At 36.4% G+C, this 18,962-nt stretch overlaps 1 protein-coding gene across 4 annotated transcripts in view; it reads left to right on the top strand.

The window, feature by feature from the left end:
* Positions 1-18,962, top strand: part of OMA1 (OMA1 zinc metallopeptidase) — a 103,366-nt gene that overhangs the window by 18,035 nt on the left and 66,369 nt on the right. For 3 of the 4 annotated variants that reach the window (XM_047727272.1, XM_047727274.1, XM_047727273.1), the window contains exon 7: positions 4,086-4,160. In XM_047727272.1, coding sequence (XP_047583228.1) covers positions 4,086-4,160 — 75 coding nt within the window. Of the gene's footprint in view, positions 1-4,085; positions 4,161-17,888; positions 17,991-18,962 lie in introns of those variants that run through there. The other variant, XM_047727275.1, reaches the window with a different exon arrangement.

Here is an 18,962-nt window from a genome sequence, read left to right on the forward strand (position 1 = left end):
TTAAAATTACCTGGAAAATACTGAAAGGATAATCTTTTTTTTTTTTAAGATTTTATTTATTTATTTGACAGAGATCACAAGTAGGCAGAGAGGCAGGCAGAGAGGGTGGGGGAAGCAGGCTCCCTGCTGAGCAGAGAGCCCATGCGGGGCTCCATCCCAGGAACCTAAGACCATGACTTGAGCTGAAGGCAGAGGCTTAACACACTGAGCCACCCAGGCGCCCCTGAAAGGATAATCTTATTAGGTGTTTGTTAACTTTTATTTTAGTACTTATGTATGTTGATAGTCCTTGTAAAATTTATTGGGGTCCTCATTTTGTTCAGAACACTTCACTACTGAAAGTAGGTCTTGCTTTGTTAACTACAATTAATTATTTTATTTTACATCTTTTTTTCATATATTTTCTCTTGTCCTGGGAGGTTTGGTTATTCAGAAACAATCTGTTATTTGTTTATTTAATGATTTGTGGAGGACCCATCATTGTGCCATCTGGGTGCTATTTAAATCTAATGTGTAAAATGAGACAAAATGCTTTTGAAATTGGATAACTAAGTCTTGTATTCAGTGTTACTGTATCGTCTGGCTGCATTTATATTGAAATAAAGGTTCTTAAAAGGAAAAAAAAAGAATTGTAATTACTTAGGTTATAGGGTCTCATATTTAGAATTTTATTTCTTTTATTGATATGCTGGGAAGTCAAAGGAATTAATGTGGTTTTCCCCTCATTTATCAGTACATAGCTTTTTTCTGTAATGTACTCTGAAGATTTTGTCATAAGAAAGATAACTTGTAGCTGTTTCTCCCTTGAAATACTTTATGAATCAGGCTACTTCATATAATTCTTTAATAATTAAACTAAAAATAAAGTAGGGATTACTTCTTTTTGAGCTCTTTTTCCCTAAATCAAGACTCCCCCAGTAATTTTGGTGATGAGGAAAAGTTTCTCTAGAAAGCTTTGCTCCTTATGATTGGAGAGCAGGAGGGGATGCGGATAGTGAAGTCATAAAGGAGGGGGAATTGCTGACATTCATTTGTCAGAGAAAAGAAGAAACAGGAGTCTTCACATAACCATGGGGGAGTCATATTTTTGTAATTTTAAAAGATTTAGGTATAATATAGTAGCCCACATAGAGTGCTACCAGGTAGGTTTTAGAAGCTATTAGTGATAAGATTTATTGGTTACTTACCATATGTTAGGTATGAGGATAAACACTAGATTAATTATGTATAGGGGTTAAGAATACTAGCTGTGAGCAGATGGACCTATGTTTGAATTTAGGCTCTGTTAGACCTAAATTCTGTAGAACCTAGGCAGATTACTTCACCAATTATAGGTCTCAGTTTCTTCATCTGTAAATTGGCATATTACTGGCTAACTCAGAGCACTGTTGTGGGTTTAATGATGCATTTTGTTTTATTTTATTTTTATTTTTTTGAAGATTTTATTTATTTATTTGACAGACAGAGATCACAAGTAGGCAGAGAGGCAGGCAGAGAGAGGGCAGGAAGCAGGCTCCCTGCTGAGCAGAGAACCCAATGTGGGGATCGATCCCAGTACCCTGGGATCACAACCTGAGCCCAAGGCAGAGGCTTTAACCCATTGAGCCACCCAGGCGCCCCAATGATGCATTTTAAAGTAGGATCCCTCAATCTAAGCCTGTTGACATTTTGGACTAGATAATTCTTTGTTGTGGGGAATTGTCCCATGCATTGTGGGATGTTTAGCCTCTAAACATCTACTCTGAACATCCGACCTCTACCCACTAGATACCAGTAGTACTTTCACCCACAACTGCCCTCCCCCACAGTTGTGACAATCAAGAATGTCTCCAGGGGTACCTGGGTGGCTCAGTTAAGTGTCTGACTCTTGATCCTGATCGGTTCAGGTCATGATCTCAGGGTCATGAGATTGAGCCCCACATCAGGCTCGTGCTGAGTGTAGAGCCTGCTTAAGATTCTGTCTTTCCCTCTGCCCCTAAACCACTTGTGTGCACTCTCTCTCTCTTAAAAAAAAAAAAAAAAAAGTCTCCAAACATTTCCAAATGTCCCTGGGGGACAAAATCATATCCAGTTGAGAACCAGTGATTATAAAGCATTTAGTGTAGTACCCAGTACAAAGTAAGGACTCATTAAACAGGCGCTGCTATTATTATTTCCTCAATTTATCCTGTCTGCAACCCTAGGAGGTTGGTGCTATTGCTACTCCATTTTATATATGATGCTACCAGGCTTAGAGAGGTTAAACAATTAGCCAGGTGTTCACAGTTAGTAAGTGTCAGCATTTGGACTTGAGTGTAAGTTTCTGTCCTTTAAAGCCCATGTTTTTAACCAGTTATGCTATCAGTAGACTTGATGGACCCCTGCAGACTGCTCATTGAGAGTGAAGACATGATACAATACAGTTAAGCAGCCTAAAAAAGACATGATTGAGAAGGAAGAAAGTCATATCTAGTAGTCCATGTACTATGGATTAGATTGATTATATTATTTCTAGACATCACTGACATGTAGCTACCTCTGAAAAAGTGTTCCTCTATTAATAACTCTGTTCTCAAAAGTCCTGCCTATTGATCCATCGCATACAAATTTTAGTACTTACTGAAAATTAGAATTTAACTGGAAAGCATTCACATAAATACAAGTAATTAGGAAAGTTAAAATTATGATATCTATTTGTATTTTTTTATTGAAGTTGAAAGAAAATTTCATTTCCCTAACTAATCAATACTTAGCAGAGAAAGATAGCATTAAGATAATTTATCAAAGAAAGAAAAGTCTGCTCTATGGTTAATTTTCTAACTGAAATAAATTCTCTAGTAGTGTCAGTAGTTATTATCTAGCTATATTTTTTCAGTTTTCTTTAAAAATGTAAGATCTGGGGCACATGGATGACTCAGTCGATTAAGCCTTTGGTTCAGGTCTTGATCCCAGAGTCCTGGGATCAAGTTCTGTGTCAAGTTCCCTGCTCATTGGGGAGTCTGCTTCTCCTTCTCCCTCTGTCTGCTGCTCTGCCTACTTGTGTTCTCTCTTTCTCTTCAAATAAATAAAATTTTAAAAAAATATTTAAGACTGTAAGAACAAAATGATCAAAATATTAAAACTTACATTAATGAGCTTTCTTTAGGGGATCCTCTACACAGTAGGTAGAGATTATAATTGGGAAAATAGAAGTGTGGGTATCCACTGCTTTCTGAAAGTTCATGTTCTATCACTTAGGCTTTTTTTTCATAAAAGTAAACATACTCTTTGGATTTTTTTTGGTTAGTGAAAACAGGTACTAATGTAGGTCTTTTGTAAAAGCAAAGTAATGTGAGGCAAACTTTTGGAAAATGGGGGATACCTGTACAGTAATACTCCTACCCCATTATCCATGGGGTGTGGGGAGGGGAGTATATTCAAGACCCCTAGTGGATAGGCCTAAAGCCTCAGATAGTAGCAAATCCTATATATACTATGTTTTTTCCTGTACATACATATCTGTGATAAAGTTTATAAGTTAAGCGCAATAAAAGATTAACAACAGTAACTCATAATAAAATAGAACAATTATAACAACATACTGTAAAAAAAAAGTTATGAGTGTGGCTTCTCTCAAAATATCTTATTGTACTGCATCAACTTCTTGAGATGATGTGAGATGTAAAATACCTATGTGACGGGATGAAGTGAGGTAAATGATGTAGGCATTGTGGTGTAGCACTAGGCTGCTAGAGACCTGACCGTGTGTCAGAAGGACCATCTGCTTCCAGACCCCTGTTGACTGTGGGTAACTCAAACCATGGAAACTGAAGTCGTGGGTAAGGGGGATTGCTGTACTCCACGTGATATTGTAGAGTCTCCAGAAGTCTGTAGGCATAATTTTTTTAATATTCTTTTCATGTTTTAAAATATTAATCTGTGATGGAGGAAATAAAGGCTGCACTTTCTACTTTATATCATGGTATTCTTTAAATGTTAATCATGGGGAGCATAAAAACTTTATCCTAGATGCTCCATGAAATTAATTTCAAAAATTGCATTTTGTTACTCCTTTTACTATGAAATAAATATCCTTAATGGAGCTTCTCTTTCTTATTTCTTCTTAGTATATGTTTGATAGACCGTACAGTAGAACATTAGAGGCTGAAGCTGACAAAATTGGACTACAGCTTGCTGCAAAGGTAAATGCTTGGTAGTTGAGAAAACACAGTGCCCTTCACACAGTAAAAGATAAATATACATTGTCTTTATGAGCTGTGGCATGAGCAGAGAATGAGAGTTGAACCGTATGAAATTTTTCATTAATACCTTTTTAAATTTGTACATTCTAGAAGCTGATATACTATCTTTGTTATACTTCTCTCCCTTTCTTGCCTATCTAAGGGCTTTTCTGAGTAAAATAATGTGTAATTGTTTTTCCCCACTCAGAGAAAGGTTTGTTCTATTATAGCTATGATCCTAGATGAACCACCTGATTTTATAATTTGAATAAACAGAAGAACAGGCTTATTACTTTGTATCTTTGAGATTATTTTTGTTGCAGCAAATGACTGACCTCGGCTAGCCAGAGAGCAGCTCTGGGCCTTTACTATGATTTAAGTTGGCTTTTCCTCATGTCTCCTTTATAGGGCACTGGGTGCCTCCCTGCCATTTTTATCATCTGTGATAACTGAGTATTATTAGTAGAATTTAATATTAGAAGTAAAACTGCATTTTTAGAAATAAGTAAAAAACAATGCCACTTGGTACATTAAATTCAAATTGTACTTGATTCCTTGTTGAGTTTCCAGTAGTTATTAAAAATCCTAGCTGTTAGAAATCACTATTATTTGAAGTTCTTATTATGAGTTTTATGGATTTAATTTCATAAATGAAGATATTATCCATCACAAAAGCAAAAGTAGTTATGTGAATGTTACATAATGAGAATTGAGTAAATTATCTGACTGTATAGATTAAGAGGTTCCTAAATAGTGGGCCACAGATCGGCTGTAACAAGAGTTTCCTAATTTCAATGTACTGCAGTCTGTGAAATTTTCCTTTTAATATAAGTGTGTTTTGTGTTCTGGTTAAGAAATCTTTGCCCATTTCAATAAGTTTTTACTGTTTTATTTCCAAGAAGCTTATTATTTTATTACCTTTTAAAAATATAATATGTGGAAGAGGTCAGGATACTTTTTTCCCCATGTGGATATCTAAAAGCCTCAGCACTGTTTATTGAAGAGTTATCTTTTCTCCACTATACTTTAGCGTCTCTTTGTCATAAATGTGGGAGGCTATAGAGAGGTTTATTTCTGGACTCCCTGTTGTATTCTACTGGCCTGTTATCTGTCTTTGAGCCAATACCACATTGTCACTGTAGCTTTGTAGTAAGCTGTGATATCTGATAACTTCTGTCCTCCAGTGTGGTTCTGCTAGATTGACTTGGCTATTCTTGGTTCTCTTCCTTTCCATATAAATGTCAGGATCAGCTTATCAAATCACATGCCTATACAAAAACATGCTTGGGATTTTGATTGGAATTGTGTGAATTTGGGGACAGTTGACTACTGTCAATAGTATTGAGTTTTCCAGCCCACGAGTGAACTATTTGTCCATTTATTTAGATATTCTTGTAATTTCAGTGTTGTTTCCAAATGGTTTGTGTGTATGTGTGTGCATAGGACTTACAAATCCTTTGTTAAATGTACTGCTAAGTGTTAGACACTTTTTGATGTTATCATAAAGTGTCATTTAAGAAATAAGCTTCCTTGGGCGCCTGGGTGGCTCAGTGGGTTAAGCTGCTGCCTTCGGCTCAGGTCATGATCTCAGGGTCCTGGGATCGAGTCCTGCATCGGGTTCTCTGCTCGGCGGAGATCCTGCTTCCCTCTCTCTCTCTCTGCCTGCCTCTCCATCTACTTGTGATCTCTCTGTGTCAAATAAATAAATAAAATCTTTAAAAAAAAAAAAGAAATAAGCTTCCTCATAGATAGAAGTGCATTTTGTGTTTTTGTAAATGAACTAGTATCCAACAACCTTGCTAAAGTCATTTAATTCTAATAGTGTGTAGATTCTTTTAGATTTTATATATACACATTTGTGTTACTGTGAATAATGACAGCTTTAGTTCCTCCTTTCCAATCTATGTACTTTCTCTCTTTTATCAATACTGCAATGGCCAGAAACTTCAATACAGTGTGGAGGGTGAGCAGGGAGCACTTTTGTTTCTTCATGACTTTACGGGGAAAGCATTCAGTATTTCACCATTCTGGTGTCTGTTATAACTTTTTTTGTTTTTGTTTTTGTTTTAAATCTGACTTTTTAGAAGAGTTGCCCTTCTATTCCTAATATGCTAAGAGTTTTTTTAAAATTATGAGTAACTGTTTAAGTTTATCAAATTCATTTTCTGTATTGATGAGTATATAGTTTTTCTCCTTTAATCTGTTAATGTGACAGACTACATTGATTATTATTTTACACATTAGGACAACTTGTTATTTTGAAATTATTTTACACATTATGACAGCTTGTTATTTTGAAATATAATTTTATCAATTATATTATCCTTTCCACATATTACTGCAGTTGGTTTGCTATATAGCTTAGAATGTTTGTATCTATATTCATAAGATATACCAGCTTGGAATTTTCTTTTCTTGTAATGTCCTGTCATGTTTTGGTATCAAGATTATGCTGGCCTTATAAAATGAGTTGGGAAGTTTTTTTGTTTTTTTGTTTTTTTTTTCTTTTCTCCGGAAGTGTTTGTGTAATATTAGTGATATTTATTTTTAAATGTTTGGAGACTTCACGGGTAAAACCATATGGGCCTACAGATTTCTTTGTGGATGGTCTTTAGTTATGGATTCAGTCTTTCTAACAGATAAAGAACTAATTCACATTTTTCTGTTTCGTGTCAGGTTTAAAAAAAAAAAAAGATTTATTTTAGAGAGATTGAATGAGTGAGGGGAGGGGCAGAGGAAGAGAGAGGGAAAGAAGTAGACTTCATGCTGACTGCAGAGCCCGATGCGGGGCTGGATCTCATGACCCTGAGATCATGACCTGTGCTGAAATTAAGAGTTGGAGGCTTAACCGACTGAGCTGCTCAGGTGCCCCAGTTTTGTGTCAGTTTTTATAAGTTTTGTTTTTCTAGAAACGTATGTTTTGTTTAAATTCTAAACATTACTGGTATAAAGTTTTTTAATATACATATATATTTGTGTTTTGTGTTTTTTTTTTAATTGAAGTATAGTTGACACACAATATTACATTAATTCCGTGTGTACAAAACGGGGATTCGACAACTCCATATGTTATGCTCACCGTAAGTGTAGCTACCGTCTGTCACCATACAATGCTGTGACAGTACTGTTGACTGTATTCCTTATGCTGTACCTTTCATCCTGTGGCTTCTCATTCCATAACCGGAAGCCTGTTTCTCCAGCTCCTTCATCTATTTTGCTGCCACTTCCTGCCCCTCTCCACTGGCAACCGTCAGTTTGTTACCTGTACTATATTTTTAATGTCTGAAGGATACTGCATTCTTCAGATATATTTGGTTTATTTGTTGATTCAAAAATTAAGACAGTTTTAGTTAAGTAGTTACACATGTTGTGATTCCTTCCACTGCCAATCACCTTAGTTCTTCTAAAGTTTAAGTCATAATCTTCGAGGTAGCGCTTTTTAAAAAAAATTTTGTGGGGTGCCTGGGTGGCTCAGTTAGTTAAGCGTCCAGTCATTAACTGCAGCTCAGTTCATGATCTCAGGGTTGTGGGATCAAGCCCTGTGCAGGGCTCAGTGGGGAGTCTGCTTGAGATTCTCACTCCCTCTGCCCTTCCTCCCCGCTCATCCACTCTTTCTGCCCCCCTCTCTCTCAAAATAAATAAATGAATCTTTTCAAAGAAGATTCGCTCAGTCCACAGTTCTTTCAATTTGGCTTCTTGGATCTCCACTTGAATATGGACATGCTTCAGAACTTCACCAGCTGTAATATTTAGGATCCAGTTTCTTTAAGCAGTTTACTTTAGGGCCACGTTGAGGGTCTGAGTAGATGGATCTGCTTAGTTCTTAATTTCAGACACCCTCTAAACATGAATAAGTTCAAGCTGTATTCACTCCTGAACTATCACCCTCTAGAATGGTACAGATAATTGGGATATGCTAATACCTAAGATTAAAATAATTTGACTGTTAGTTCTTTGATGGTTTTAGCAGATCTGTCTTGTGGTTCTTTCCCATAGATAACAAATGTTTCAGCTTGTATATTATCTGTAACTGTCTTGTAGCTCACTAATCCTACTTTCAGCTGTGTCCATTCTGCCATTAAACACATCTTTGACTTTTAAATTTTATTGTATTTTTAAAATTTTTTTAAAAAGACTTTTACTTATTTATTTGACAGAGAGAGAGAGATCACAAGTAGTCAGAGAGGCAGGCAGAGAGAAAGAGGAGGAAGCAGGGTCCCTGCTGAGCAGAGAGCCCGATGCAGGGCTCGATCCCAGGACACTGGCTTAACCCCTGAACACAGAACTATTGGCTCTGAATGATAATTTCATCCATTGTAGGTGATTCTCCCTTAGTCTGGAGGACAATTAGAATAGAGCAGATTATTTCAGTCAGTCAGAGCCTGAGCTGAGTCTTCATAAGTTTCAATTTACCTGTACTCACCTTCATTTATAAGAGTATTGCTGTACAGGGAAGTCTGCTGAAGGCATGGAGTATTTACTAAGTTCCTCCTGTGTAGTAGTTTTTGAACTTCAGTGTTTGATTCACTAGCACCATGAGACTGTTGAAATTTCTATTCAGTTTTCATCAACTTTTTGTTTTAAAAAGTGCCCTGTGCAGCTTAAGAATTAATAAGATGCCTTGTTGAACTGGCATCCAGTGGTGTCTTTGCCCTCCTATCTTTCAAATCTTAGCTTCTCAAATTTGGCTGCCTTGTCAAGCCTGACTTGTAAGTTTTGGCTCTCTAGCCCTGCTGGATGGCTGAAAACTCTCCTTAGTCACCTCTTTCTACTTGGATTTCTTTTGAGTTCTACTTATATTCTCAGCCTCTGGCTCTTCATTGCTTAGAATTTAACAGATTTCACTGAAATCTTTTCTTTGAAAAAAGTTGATGGTATTTTGATAGGGATTGCATTAAATGTGTAGATTGCTCTTGGTAGCATAGACGTTTTCACAATATTTGTTCTTCCAGTCCGTGAGCATGAAACATTTTTCCATTTCTTTGTGTCTTCCTCAATTTCTTTCATACTATATGCAGCTAGGCTGTCATTGAAAGTAAAAGGAGAGATAAAAATCTTCAGGACAAACAAAAACTAAAAGAATTTGCAAACACCAAACCAGCCCTACAGGAAATATTGAAAGGGATCCTCTAAGCAAAGAGAGCCTAAAAGTAACATAAACCAGAAAGGAACAGAAACAATATACAGTAACAGTCACCTTACAGGTAATACATGGCACTAAATTCATATCTTTCAATAGTTACCCTGAATGTAAATTAGGGCTAAATGCCCCAATCAAAAGACAGGGTATCAGAATGGATAAAAAAATAAGACCCATCAGTATGCTGTCTGCAAGAAACTCAGAGACTTCTCCAGATTTAAAGTGAGGGCGTGGAAAACCATTTACCATGCTAATGGACATCAAAAGAAAGCTGGGGTGGCAGTCCTTATATCAGACAAATTAGATTTTAAACCAAAGACTATGATAAGAGATGATCATACTTAGAGATGTATCATACTTAGAGAGTCTATCCAATAAGAAGATCTAACAATTTTAAATATCTATGCCCCTAGTATGGGCTCAGCCAATGATATAAGCCAATTAAAAACCAAATGAAAGAAACACATTGACAATAATACAATAATAGTAGGGGACTTTCACACCCCCTCACTGAAGTAGACAGATCATCTAAGCAAAAGATCAACAAGGAAATAAAGGCTTTAAATGACACACTGGACCAGGTAGAGTTCACAGATACATTCAGAACATTCCATCCCAAAGCAGCAGAATACACATTCTTCTCTAGTGCACATAGAACATTCTCCAGAACAGACCACATCCTGGATCACAAATCAGGTCTCAACTAGTACCAAAAGATTGGGATCATTCCTTGCATAGTTTTGGACCACAGTGCTTTGAAAGTAGAACTAAATCACAAGAGGAAAGTTGGAAAGAACTCAAATATATGGAGGCTGAAGAACATCCTACTAAAGAATGAATGGGTCAACCAGGAAATTAAAGGAGAATTTTAAAAATTCAGGGAAACAAATGAAAATGAAAACACAACTGTTCAAAATCTTTGGGGGTGCAGCAAAGGCAGTCCTAAGAGAAAAATAAATAGCAATACAAGCCTTTCTCAAGAAACAAGAACAGTCTCAAATATAGTTGGCATCCTTATTCCCATATCCTTATGTTCCTTGCACTTACATAGCAGTAGGGTGGGATTGCTGGCACTGCTATGTTTGTTTTTAAAAGATACTTCCTGTTATTACAGAATGTTATGGCAAATCTTAACCAATGACACATCACAATACCCTTTTTTTAAATACCTGCATCAGCACTGTTTTCAATATCTTTAATTTTTGTTAATTTGGACAAAAAATGGAATCTCATTGCTTTTAAATATTTGCATTCTCTTGCCTAGTAGTAAAGTTGAGATAATTGTTTCATTTTTATTGACTATTTCTTCTTTTGAAGATGGCCTTTTTTTTTTCTTAATGTTTTTCTTGGTAGATTTTAAAAATACATATTTTAGGCCCCACACTTGGATCAGTAGCAGGATGATGAAACCCTGAATCTGTATATGTTTAGGAACTTCCAAGTGATTCTGCTATCTAGGCAGATTTGGAAATTACTGCTTTGAGTGATCAAATGTCAATTTTATGTTTTTGGGTGACTTGGTAAGATAAATTTTCTGTGGTATTTAAGAAAGAAGAATGAAATTAGGTTAGCAAATATTGATATTCCTTTGATTATCTATAATATGCAAGCCATCTATTTTTTAAGAGTGTATCTGGATAGATACAACTATGATATCATTTTCTAAAGCATATCTAAATAATTGTGTTGTGGATGAGGTGGCCTTTTGCCAGTTGTGACATCATACTTGGTTTGAAGGAGAAAACAACATTGCTACATGTATTAAGTCATTGATCCATAGTGATACAGGCAATATCTTTGTTATGGAGCACTTAGGCTATAATGTTCTTTGTTAAAAAATAAATTTATTAATTTGAGTGAGATAGAGCATGAGCACAAGTGGGGGTATGCAGAGGGAGAAGCAGGCTCCCCGCTGAGCAAAGAACTAGATACAGGGCTTGATCTCAGGCCGCCAGGATCATGACCTGAGCCAAAGTCAGATACTTAACTGACTGAACCACCCAGGTGCCCCTGGAGTACTAAGGATATAAAAATGCTGTGTCTCAGTACAAGTATTTATTTCCTATCAAAAGGGAGGAACAGTATAAGAACCTTAGATATTATATTGATACCAGCATTTATTCTGTGATATCACCTGTTTAGATGATAATGCCATTATTTGTCATTTAACACTATATTCTGATACCGTGCTTAGTATGTTACATGTATTGTCTGGCCTAATCCTTTAGTAACTCTCTGAACTAGTGATAAGTATCATTATCTCCATCTCACTGATAAAGGAACTGAAGCCCAGATAGAATAAGTTACCTTTTTATAGGTACAAAATGGTAAAACCATGATTCAAACCCAAGGGTGTATGATTTCAAAGTCTGTTGCTACAGTTTTGTTTCTGATCTTATCCCTCTACCACAGTTATATTTCTCAAGATCAACTAGTCTCCATGTTGTCATATCCCATGCATGCTTTTCTATGTTTATCTTGTTCTTTCTCTTAGTAGCACTTGACACTATTAACACCATTCTCCTTTAAAAATAATGTATATATTTGTGTGATTAGCTACGCATTTCATGATAGTATAAAAAGTTGTTTAGTATTGTAAACTTGTAATGGGAAATAATAGCCCTTACCGTACCTCTGCCTTATACTCTGGAAGTGAAAGTCCCCTTAATTTCTTTAGCTGTTTACCTCTCTCTATATTTCCACATACTGTGTTTATTTTGTAATTTCTTGAATCAGTAGGTTTAAACAATTGATTTCTTGTTACGGAAGATTTAATCTTTTATAAACCTGATTAATGTTTTTGTGTGCTTATTTGCTATTTGTATTCCGTCTTGGTTAATTATCGTTCAGTTTTTTTTCTCCTCCATACTCTAATTAGATTGTCTGTTTTCTTATTATTGACTTTGGAGTATTTTTATGTATTCTGGATACAGTCATTTGTTGGATATGTGATTTGAAAATGGTTGTTCCTTGTCTGTGGCTCATCTTTCTTAACAAAGTTGTATGTGTGTTGTGTTTTTTGGTTTTCTTTCTTTCTCTCTTTTTTTTCAGAGCAAACATTTTAAATTTTGATGAAATCTAGGTTAAGGTACCCCCAATTGGCAGAAACTCTGCCAGTTTCTGGGGCGAGCTTCTTTCTGATACCTTAACCCACAAATTCCAGCTACTCCTTGCAGTCCTAAACTCTTATCTTCTAACTCCTTAGCTTAGCCAAACTTCTCACGTTCCGCTTGGGTTCTACCCCTTACAGTGTGGTCAGGAAACTGCCTCCAAACAGAGAGCAGATGCAAATCCAGGAATTGCAGTACGCAGTGTGTCTCTTTCTCTCAAGAATCATGGTCTAGTCTTACCTTTTGTCCAGTACCTGAAAATATTTGCCTCATGTAGTCTGTCCAGTTTTATGGTTATTTGTGGTCGGAGGACAAATCCAATACCAGTTAGTCTCATGAATGGAAGTGTGTACATCCCCAAATTTGTAACTCGTGATTGTCCATATCTTTTAAGAACTTACTAAGAAACTTTTCAGAAGCTCTGTATATACCTAGGTATCCAAACCTAGGGATAGCGGACTCCACTGTAAGATAGATAGGGCAGTGAGCTAGTTCTCTCTTTGGGAACTTCCACATGGAATATATGTAGCCCCTGTCTGTGGCTGTTAAAGTGTCTTTGCAGAAGAATCCTGTAAAACTGGCTGCTGTCATTTAAGGGTTGGAAAAGGAGAGGGAGGTGGGGTTATCTCATTCATTGTGGAGACTCTTCTTTAATTCTCTACTTGGATCTTACACCTGAGCCCTTTTTTCTTGAGTATTAGATACAGAACCTTTCTGGAGTCCCCATGGTGTGGAGATATCAGCTGCCAAAGAAGCAATGTAGTATAATGATAATGAGCAAGCTCAGGAACTTGACTGGCCAAGTCTGAGGATCTGCTTTGCCAGCTCTAGAGAACTAGCTATGTGATCCTGGGTGAGCTTTTTATCCTTTCTATACTTCAGTTATCCCCATCTATAGGATAGGAATGGTAATTGGGTCTATATTATAGAATCAATACAATTAAAGTCCTAGGAGCACTAGTCTTCTAATCATTTATACTTAAATATATGCCTGTGTTTCAGCTATAGTCAAAAAATTAAAAACAAACAAACAAAAAAAAAACAAAATATCTGCCTGTTATTTCCTCTTTCTATTTCATAAGTATCTCAAACCTAATATGTTCAGTATATCCTTAATTTTCCCCTCACATCTACTTCTAGTCTTCCTTTCCCCAATAAATAAACAAACCACCTTCTATTCAGTCACTTTTGGAAAAAATCTGGAGTCCTCCTTAATACTTCCTTCTTTTTTATCATTCATGTGCAATTTTTTACCAAGTGTCGGTAGTTATATCTATAAAAATGTATCTCAGTATGTTTCTGTCTCCACCATTGGCATTTTACCTGAACTTCTGTGCCAGCCTCATTACAGCTTTCATTGACTCCAGTCATATTTCCCTTCTCATAATAGTTAGGTCCAGTCAGCTAGGACATTTACTTTCTCAAGGTAAGACTTAAGTGGACACTGGCCAGCATTTGCCATCAGATTTTTCGTATTCTACTTTTGATTGGCACATTCTTTTTCATATTTGTTAATAAACCCTATTAGAAGACATCTTTGAGACCAAGGTGACACTTTTTACATTGATATGCATAGACCTTTTCTGACCTATTATGTTGATTTCTATTTATTGATTCAGTGTATATATCATCTTCTAGAATGTAGGGATACACAATACCTTTATGGAGGTCAGAATTTGAGTAAAAAGCAGAGACATTAAATAAATGATTTTTATAGTTTAAAGTATTGTGACAGAGATACACAAGATCCCCTGAAAAAAGAGAGCAGAAATGTAACATTAGCTGGGGATGAGAACTTGGCCTAGAGATTAGACTGAGAAAAAGATATTTACAGAAGACATCTGAAAGCTGAGTAGTAGTTTTCCTGGTGAAGATGTTGATGGGGGTGTTTTTGGCATGGCGGACAGCATGTTCAAAGGCAAAAGTAATGATTGCTTAGTCCAGGAGTTAAAAACTCGTTGTGCTAAAATGTAGAGTTCAAGAGCACCAGTGGCAAGAGATTTTATATCTTTATATCTTACCCAGCATAGAGGTTGGAACCTTGGACTCCAGAGTCAGACTGACCTGTGTTTGACCTCTTGTCTCTTTTCGTCATTATGTGCAAATCACTTACCCTTTCTAAGTCTCTTTTCTAGTCTAAAAAATGGGAATAATGATAACTACTACCTCAGAGGGTTATTTTACATGTCCTCCACTTGATTCTTAGTTGTGGCTTGTATCCTCTTTTTAGACATTGATGCATGAGACTTTCTTGACTTCTTGCCATTTAATATTTAAATCAGAGAATGTAATTATCTTATTCCTAATTCTGTCCTTATTAGGCAACCTTGTCATTATAGCCTGGCTTCCTTGGTCCCATGCCTAAAAGGGAAAGAACATGATGAATTGAGGATGCAGGTGCCCTGTGCCCTTGGTAGTTTTGGCAGTAGTAGTTATTGCCACACATTAACAAGTTGATTTTTTTTTTGAGGACTTCTTTTTTTTTTTTTAATTATGTTAGTCACCATATAGTATATCATTAGTTTTTGATGTAGTGTTCCGTGATTCATTGTTTTTTTTTTCTTTAAGATTTTATTTATTTATTTAACAGAGAAAAAGAGAGAGACCACAAGCAAGGGGAGTCGGAGAGGGATAAGCAGGATTCCTACTGAGCAGGGAGCCCAACGATGTGGAGCTCCATCCCAGGACCCTGGGATCATGACCTGAACCGAAGGCAGATGCTTAACGACTGAGTCACCCAGGCACTCCTCCATGATTCACTGTTTGTGTGTGACCCCCAGTGCTCCATGCAATACATGCCTCCCTTAATACCCATCAAGGGGGTAACCATCCGCTGAAACCCCTCCCCTCTGAAACCCTCAGTTTGTTTCCTGGAGTCCATAGTCTCTTATGGTTCATCTCTTCCTTTGACTCCCCCTTCATTTTTCTCTTCCTTCTCCTAATGTCCTCCATACTATTCCTTACGTTCCACAAATAAGTGAAACCATATGATAATTGACTTTCTCTGCTTGACTTTTTTCATTTAGTATAATACTCTTGAGTTCCATCCATGCTGATGCAAAAGTTGTGTATTCATCCTTTCTGATGGCTCAGTAATATTCCATTGTATATATGGACCGTATCATCTTTATCCATTTGTCTCTTGAAGGGCATCTTGGCTCTTTCCACAGTTTGGCTATTGTGGACATTGCTGCTATGAACACTGGGGTACAGACGGCCCTTCTTTTCACTACATCTGTATCTTTGGGGTAAATGCCCAGTAGTGCAATTGCAGGGTCACAGGGTAGCTCTGTTTTTAAACAAGTTGATATTCTGCTTTTTTATCAATCTTGTGGACTTGGTTAATGGGAACTGTTCCTGTGAGATGGATCTATTGGTCATGTGCTGTCTCATTAGATTTATGAGATTTTAAGGCCATGAACTAGACAGAATATGGAAAATTCATTAAAATCAGGTTATTCAGGAGGTCTCTGAAAATAGGCAGCTTGCCTCCCTTAGAGTGCTCTCTAGTTGCGCTTTGTTATTAGGTTTGAGTTTATTTTGTATGTTTATATTTTTATGGTTTTAATTTTTCATTTATAAGACATTTAGTTTATCATTACATAAATTATCAGAAAGACTAATACAGGGTTGGTTAAAAACTGGTTGGGCTAAGGTGTGACCCAGAGAATCATAACTAGAAGTACAGTTACCAGCTGACAATCAAACTAAGTATTTGATTTTATGTGTGTAGGTGTGTATTCATTTGTCACTGTAAAGATAATTCGACACTTTACAGTCATTTACATAAATGAGTGATCTCACCACAACTAAGTCATTTTTATTCTTTAATATCTGGTTTTTTTTTTTTAAAGATTGTATTTATTTATTTGATAGACAGAGATCACAAGTAGGCAGAGAAGCAGGCAGAGAGAGAGGAGGAAGCAGGCTCCCCGCTGAGCAGAGAGCCCGATGCGGGGCTCGATCCCAGGACCCTGGGATCATGACCTGAGCCGAAAGCAGAGGCTTTAACCCACTGAGCCACCCAGGCGCCCCTAGTATCTGTTTTTTAAATATAAAAAAGGAAACTAATTTTTTTTTCCTGTGGTTTTAATGCAGGAGCTGCCTTTTAGTAGGGCACTCACTGTATGTGACTGTGATTATCACAGTGATTAGGTAGTAGAGATTACTGGTGTTTATTGGGGATGCGGGGTGGGGATGGAGACAGAGATCTTGAATCTGCTATAATGGCCTGGAGAGCCCCCAAATTTGTTAAGTGTTGATGTACAGAGGTGCTGCCGGATGGGTTCTTCAAGTAGCCTGAATAACTATGCAGATAGCACCATCTAGTGACGGAAATAGGTAATAGAATCTACTTTCGTCAAAAAAATAAAATAAAAATTCTAAAATTTCTGTAAATAATAGGTTAAAATCATAGACTTTTGGAACAGGAAAGAAAGTTGGAGATAATCTAATCCATCTTCTCCTTTTACAGATTAGGAAATTGGGGTCCAAAGAGGTGAAGTGATTTCTCCTATAACATGCACCTAGTTAGAAAGAGCCTATGCCCAGGTCTCAGAGTTTTCCAAGTTGGTAATCTGAGCCTTTGTCATAGAACACTATTTTTGTGTTCTATTTGGGTTAATATCTTAGGTGCTTTGCTTAGTTATTTAAGAATAAAAAACAGTAAATGGGGAGAACATCTCATTTACTAGGTGTGTTACAATGTAGATTTTCATAAAGCGTGAACCTCATTGTATCACCTAGACAAATGAGACAAGGTTTTGTGTATTCATTTCATTTTTTTAGTTGCAATGATTTAAGCTCCAAATGTTGAATCTTAAGATAAAACTTTAGGATGGGGGGAAAAATATGTACATGGAAATTTATTAAAACTTTATTGTATTGATTGATAAACTGACATGTTGGCAATCAAAAGATGCAAAAAACTTTAAAATGAAATGAATTAACAAAATGATGCAAGTCTTCCTATGTCTCTTTGTTAGGGCATATAAAATGGTTTTGTTAAGTCAAGGTTCTTTTGTTTTGTTTTTAATGAGAGGGATTGGCAGATACTGAGAATGGTTTACTTGAAACCATCTCGAGCCTATGTCACTTTCAGTTGGAAGAGAGCAATTTTTAAGTATTGACTGTAAAATGTTGTTTATACAAGAAATGGGTTCCACCGTAAAGTGAGCTTTAGTGAGTGATGCCATCAGAGGTATTGGGACAGTGAATGTATGAAAGTGAGAGACCAGGGGAACCAGTTTCCTGGCAGTTGGTGGTGACAGTGATGACAGTGGTGCTGATAACACTGATGATGATATTGACAACAAATGGCAGTAATGTAAACTAACATCTCTATGTGCAGGGCACGTGCATGTGTTTGCATGTGTTAACTCTGTAATTTTCATAACAACCCTGTGAAGTATAGGTGTTATTATTATCCTCATCTTACAGATGAAACTCAGGGATAGAGAAACCAAGGAACCTGATAAAGGTCTCACAGATAGCAATATTTTTCAACAAAGGTGCATTTGTTTATGAAGTGGAACTTTCTACTGTTATCTTAATGCATCAGGAACAGTTTTGGTTTTCTGCTGCACAACCTTTAAGATCGCCATTTTTTAAAAATCTGTTCGGTCTTTTTTTATTTTTTAAATTTTTTGATTAACATATATTATTTGCTCCAGGGGTACAGGTATGTGAATCATCAGGTTTATGTTTGGTCTTTTTAAATGGTATCTTAAAATAGCCTCAGTGTGTTCTTCTACCTCTGGGAGTCAAACTACCCTTCTGCCATAGTCCTTTGTAGTGTTATCTCAGATAACTATTTTACCAACCACTTGTCTGCGAAATACAGGAGAGGATGTCACAAGGACTGAGACAAGTGTAAACTGTTAATGGCTTTCTAAAAAACGACTCTGAACTGCTAATGTCAGACTTTACCTCTTAGGGTTATTGCTGACAGGAGTTTCGTTGGAGAGTCTCAGTGAATAGAAAGCAAAATTCAGAGATGCTTTTATCGTTACATTTTTAATGAAAATTTTGGCTACAGGTAGGATATACTGGGTCTGGATTTATTTATACATTTTTTCCAGTGTTGTTTTGGCATTGGAAAATGTTCAAATAGAAGCATAGCTTTTCTGCTATTGTACTCTTATGAATATCATATCCCACTGAGTTTCTAATTGAATAGTAGCAAATTCTTTTTCAATTAATATGTCCCTTAATGCATATTCATGCATGTTGATAATTAAACTTAATCCTTCAGTTGTAAATTTGTGATATCATTACTTATGACCAAACCTAATATCCTATAATATTGGTTGCTCACCAGGGGAAAGTAAGAGTAGAAATAGTATCCACTGTGTTCTGGATCTGGACTGACTACTTTATAAAAGTTAACACATTTAATCCTAATGATCCCCTGCTCTCATTTCATTTTTATTTTTATTTTTATTTTTTTAAAGATTTTATTTATTTATTTGACAGAGAGAAATCACAAGTAGGCAGAGAGGCAGGCAGAGAGAG

This window comes from Lutra lutra, chromosome 4 (genome assembly GCF_902655055.1).
Source record: "Lutra lutra chromosome 4, mLutLut1.2, whole genome shotgun sequence".
NCBI classification, from domain to species: Eukaryota; Metazoa; Chordata; class Mammalia; order Carnivora; family Mustelidae; genus Lutra; species Lutra lutra.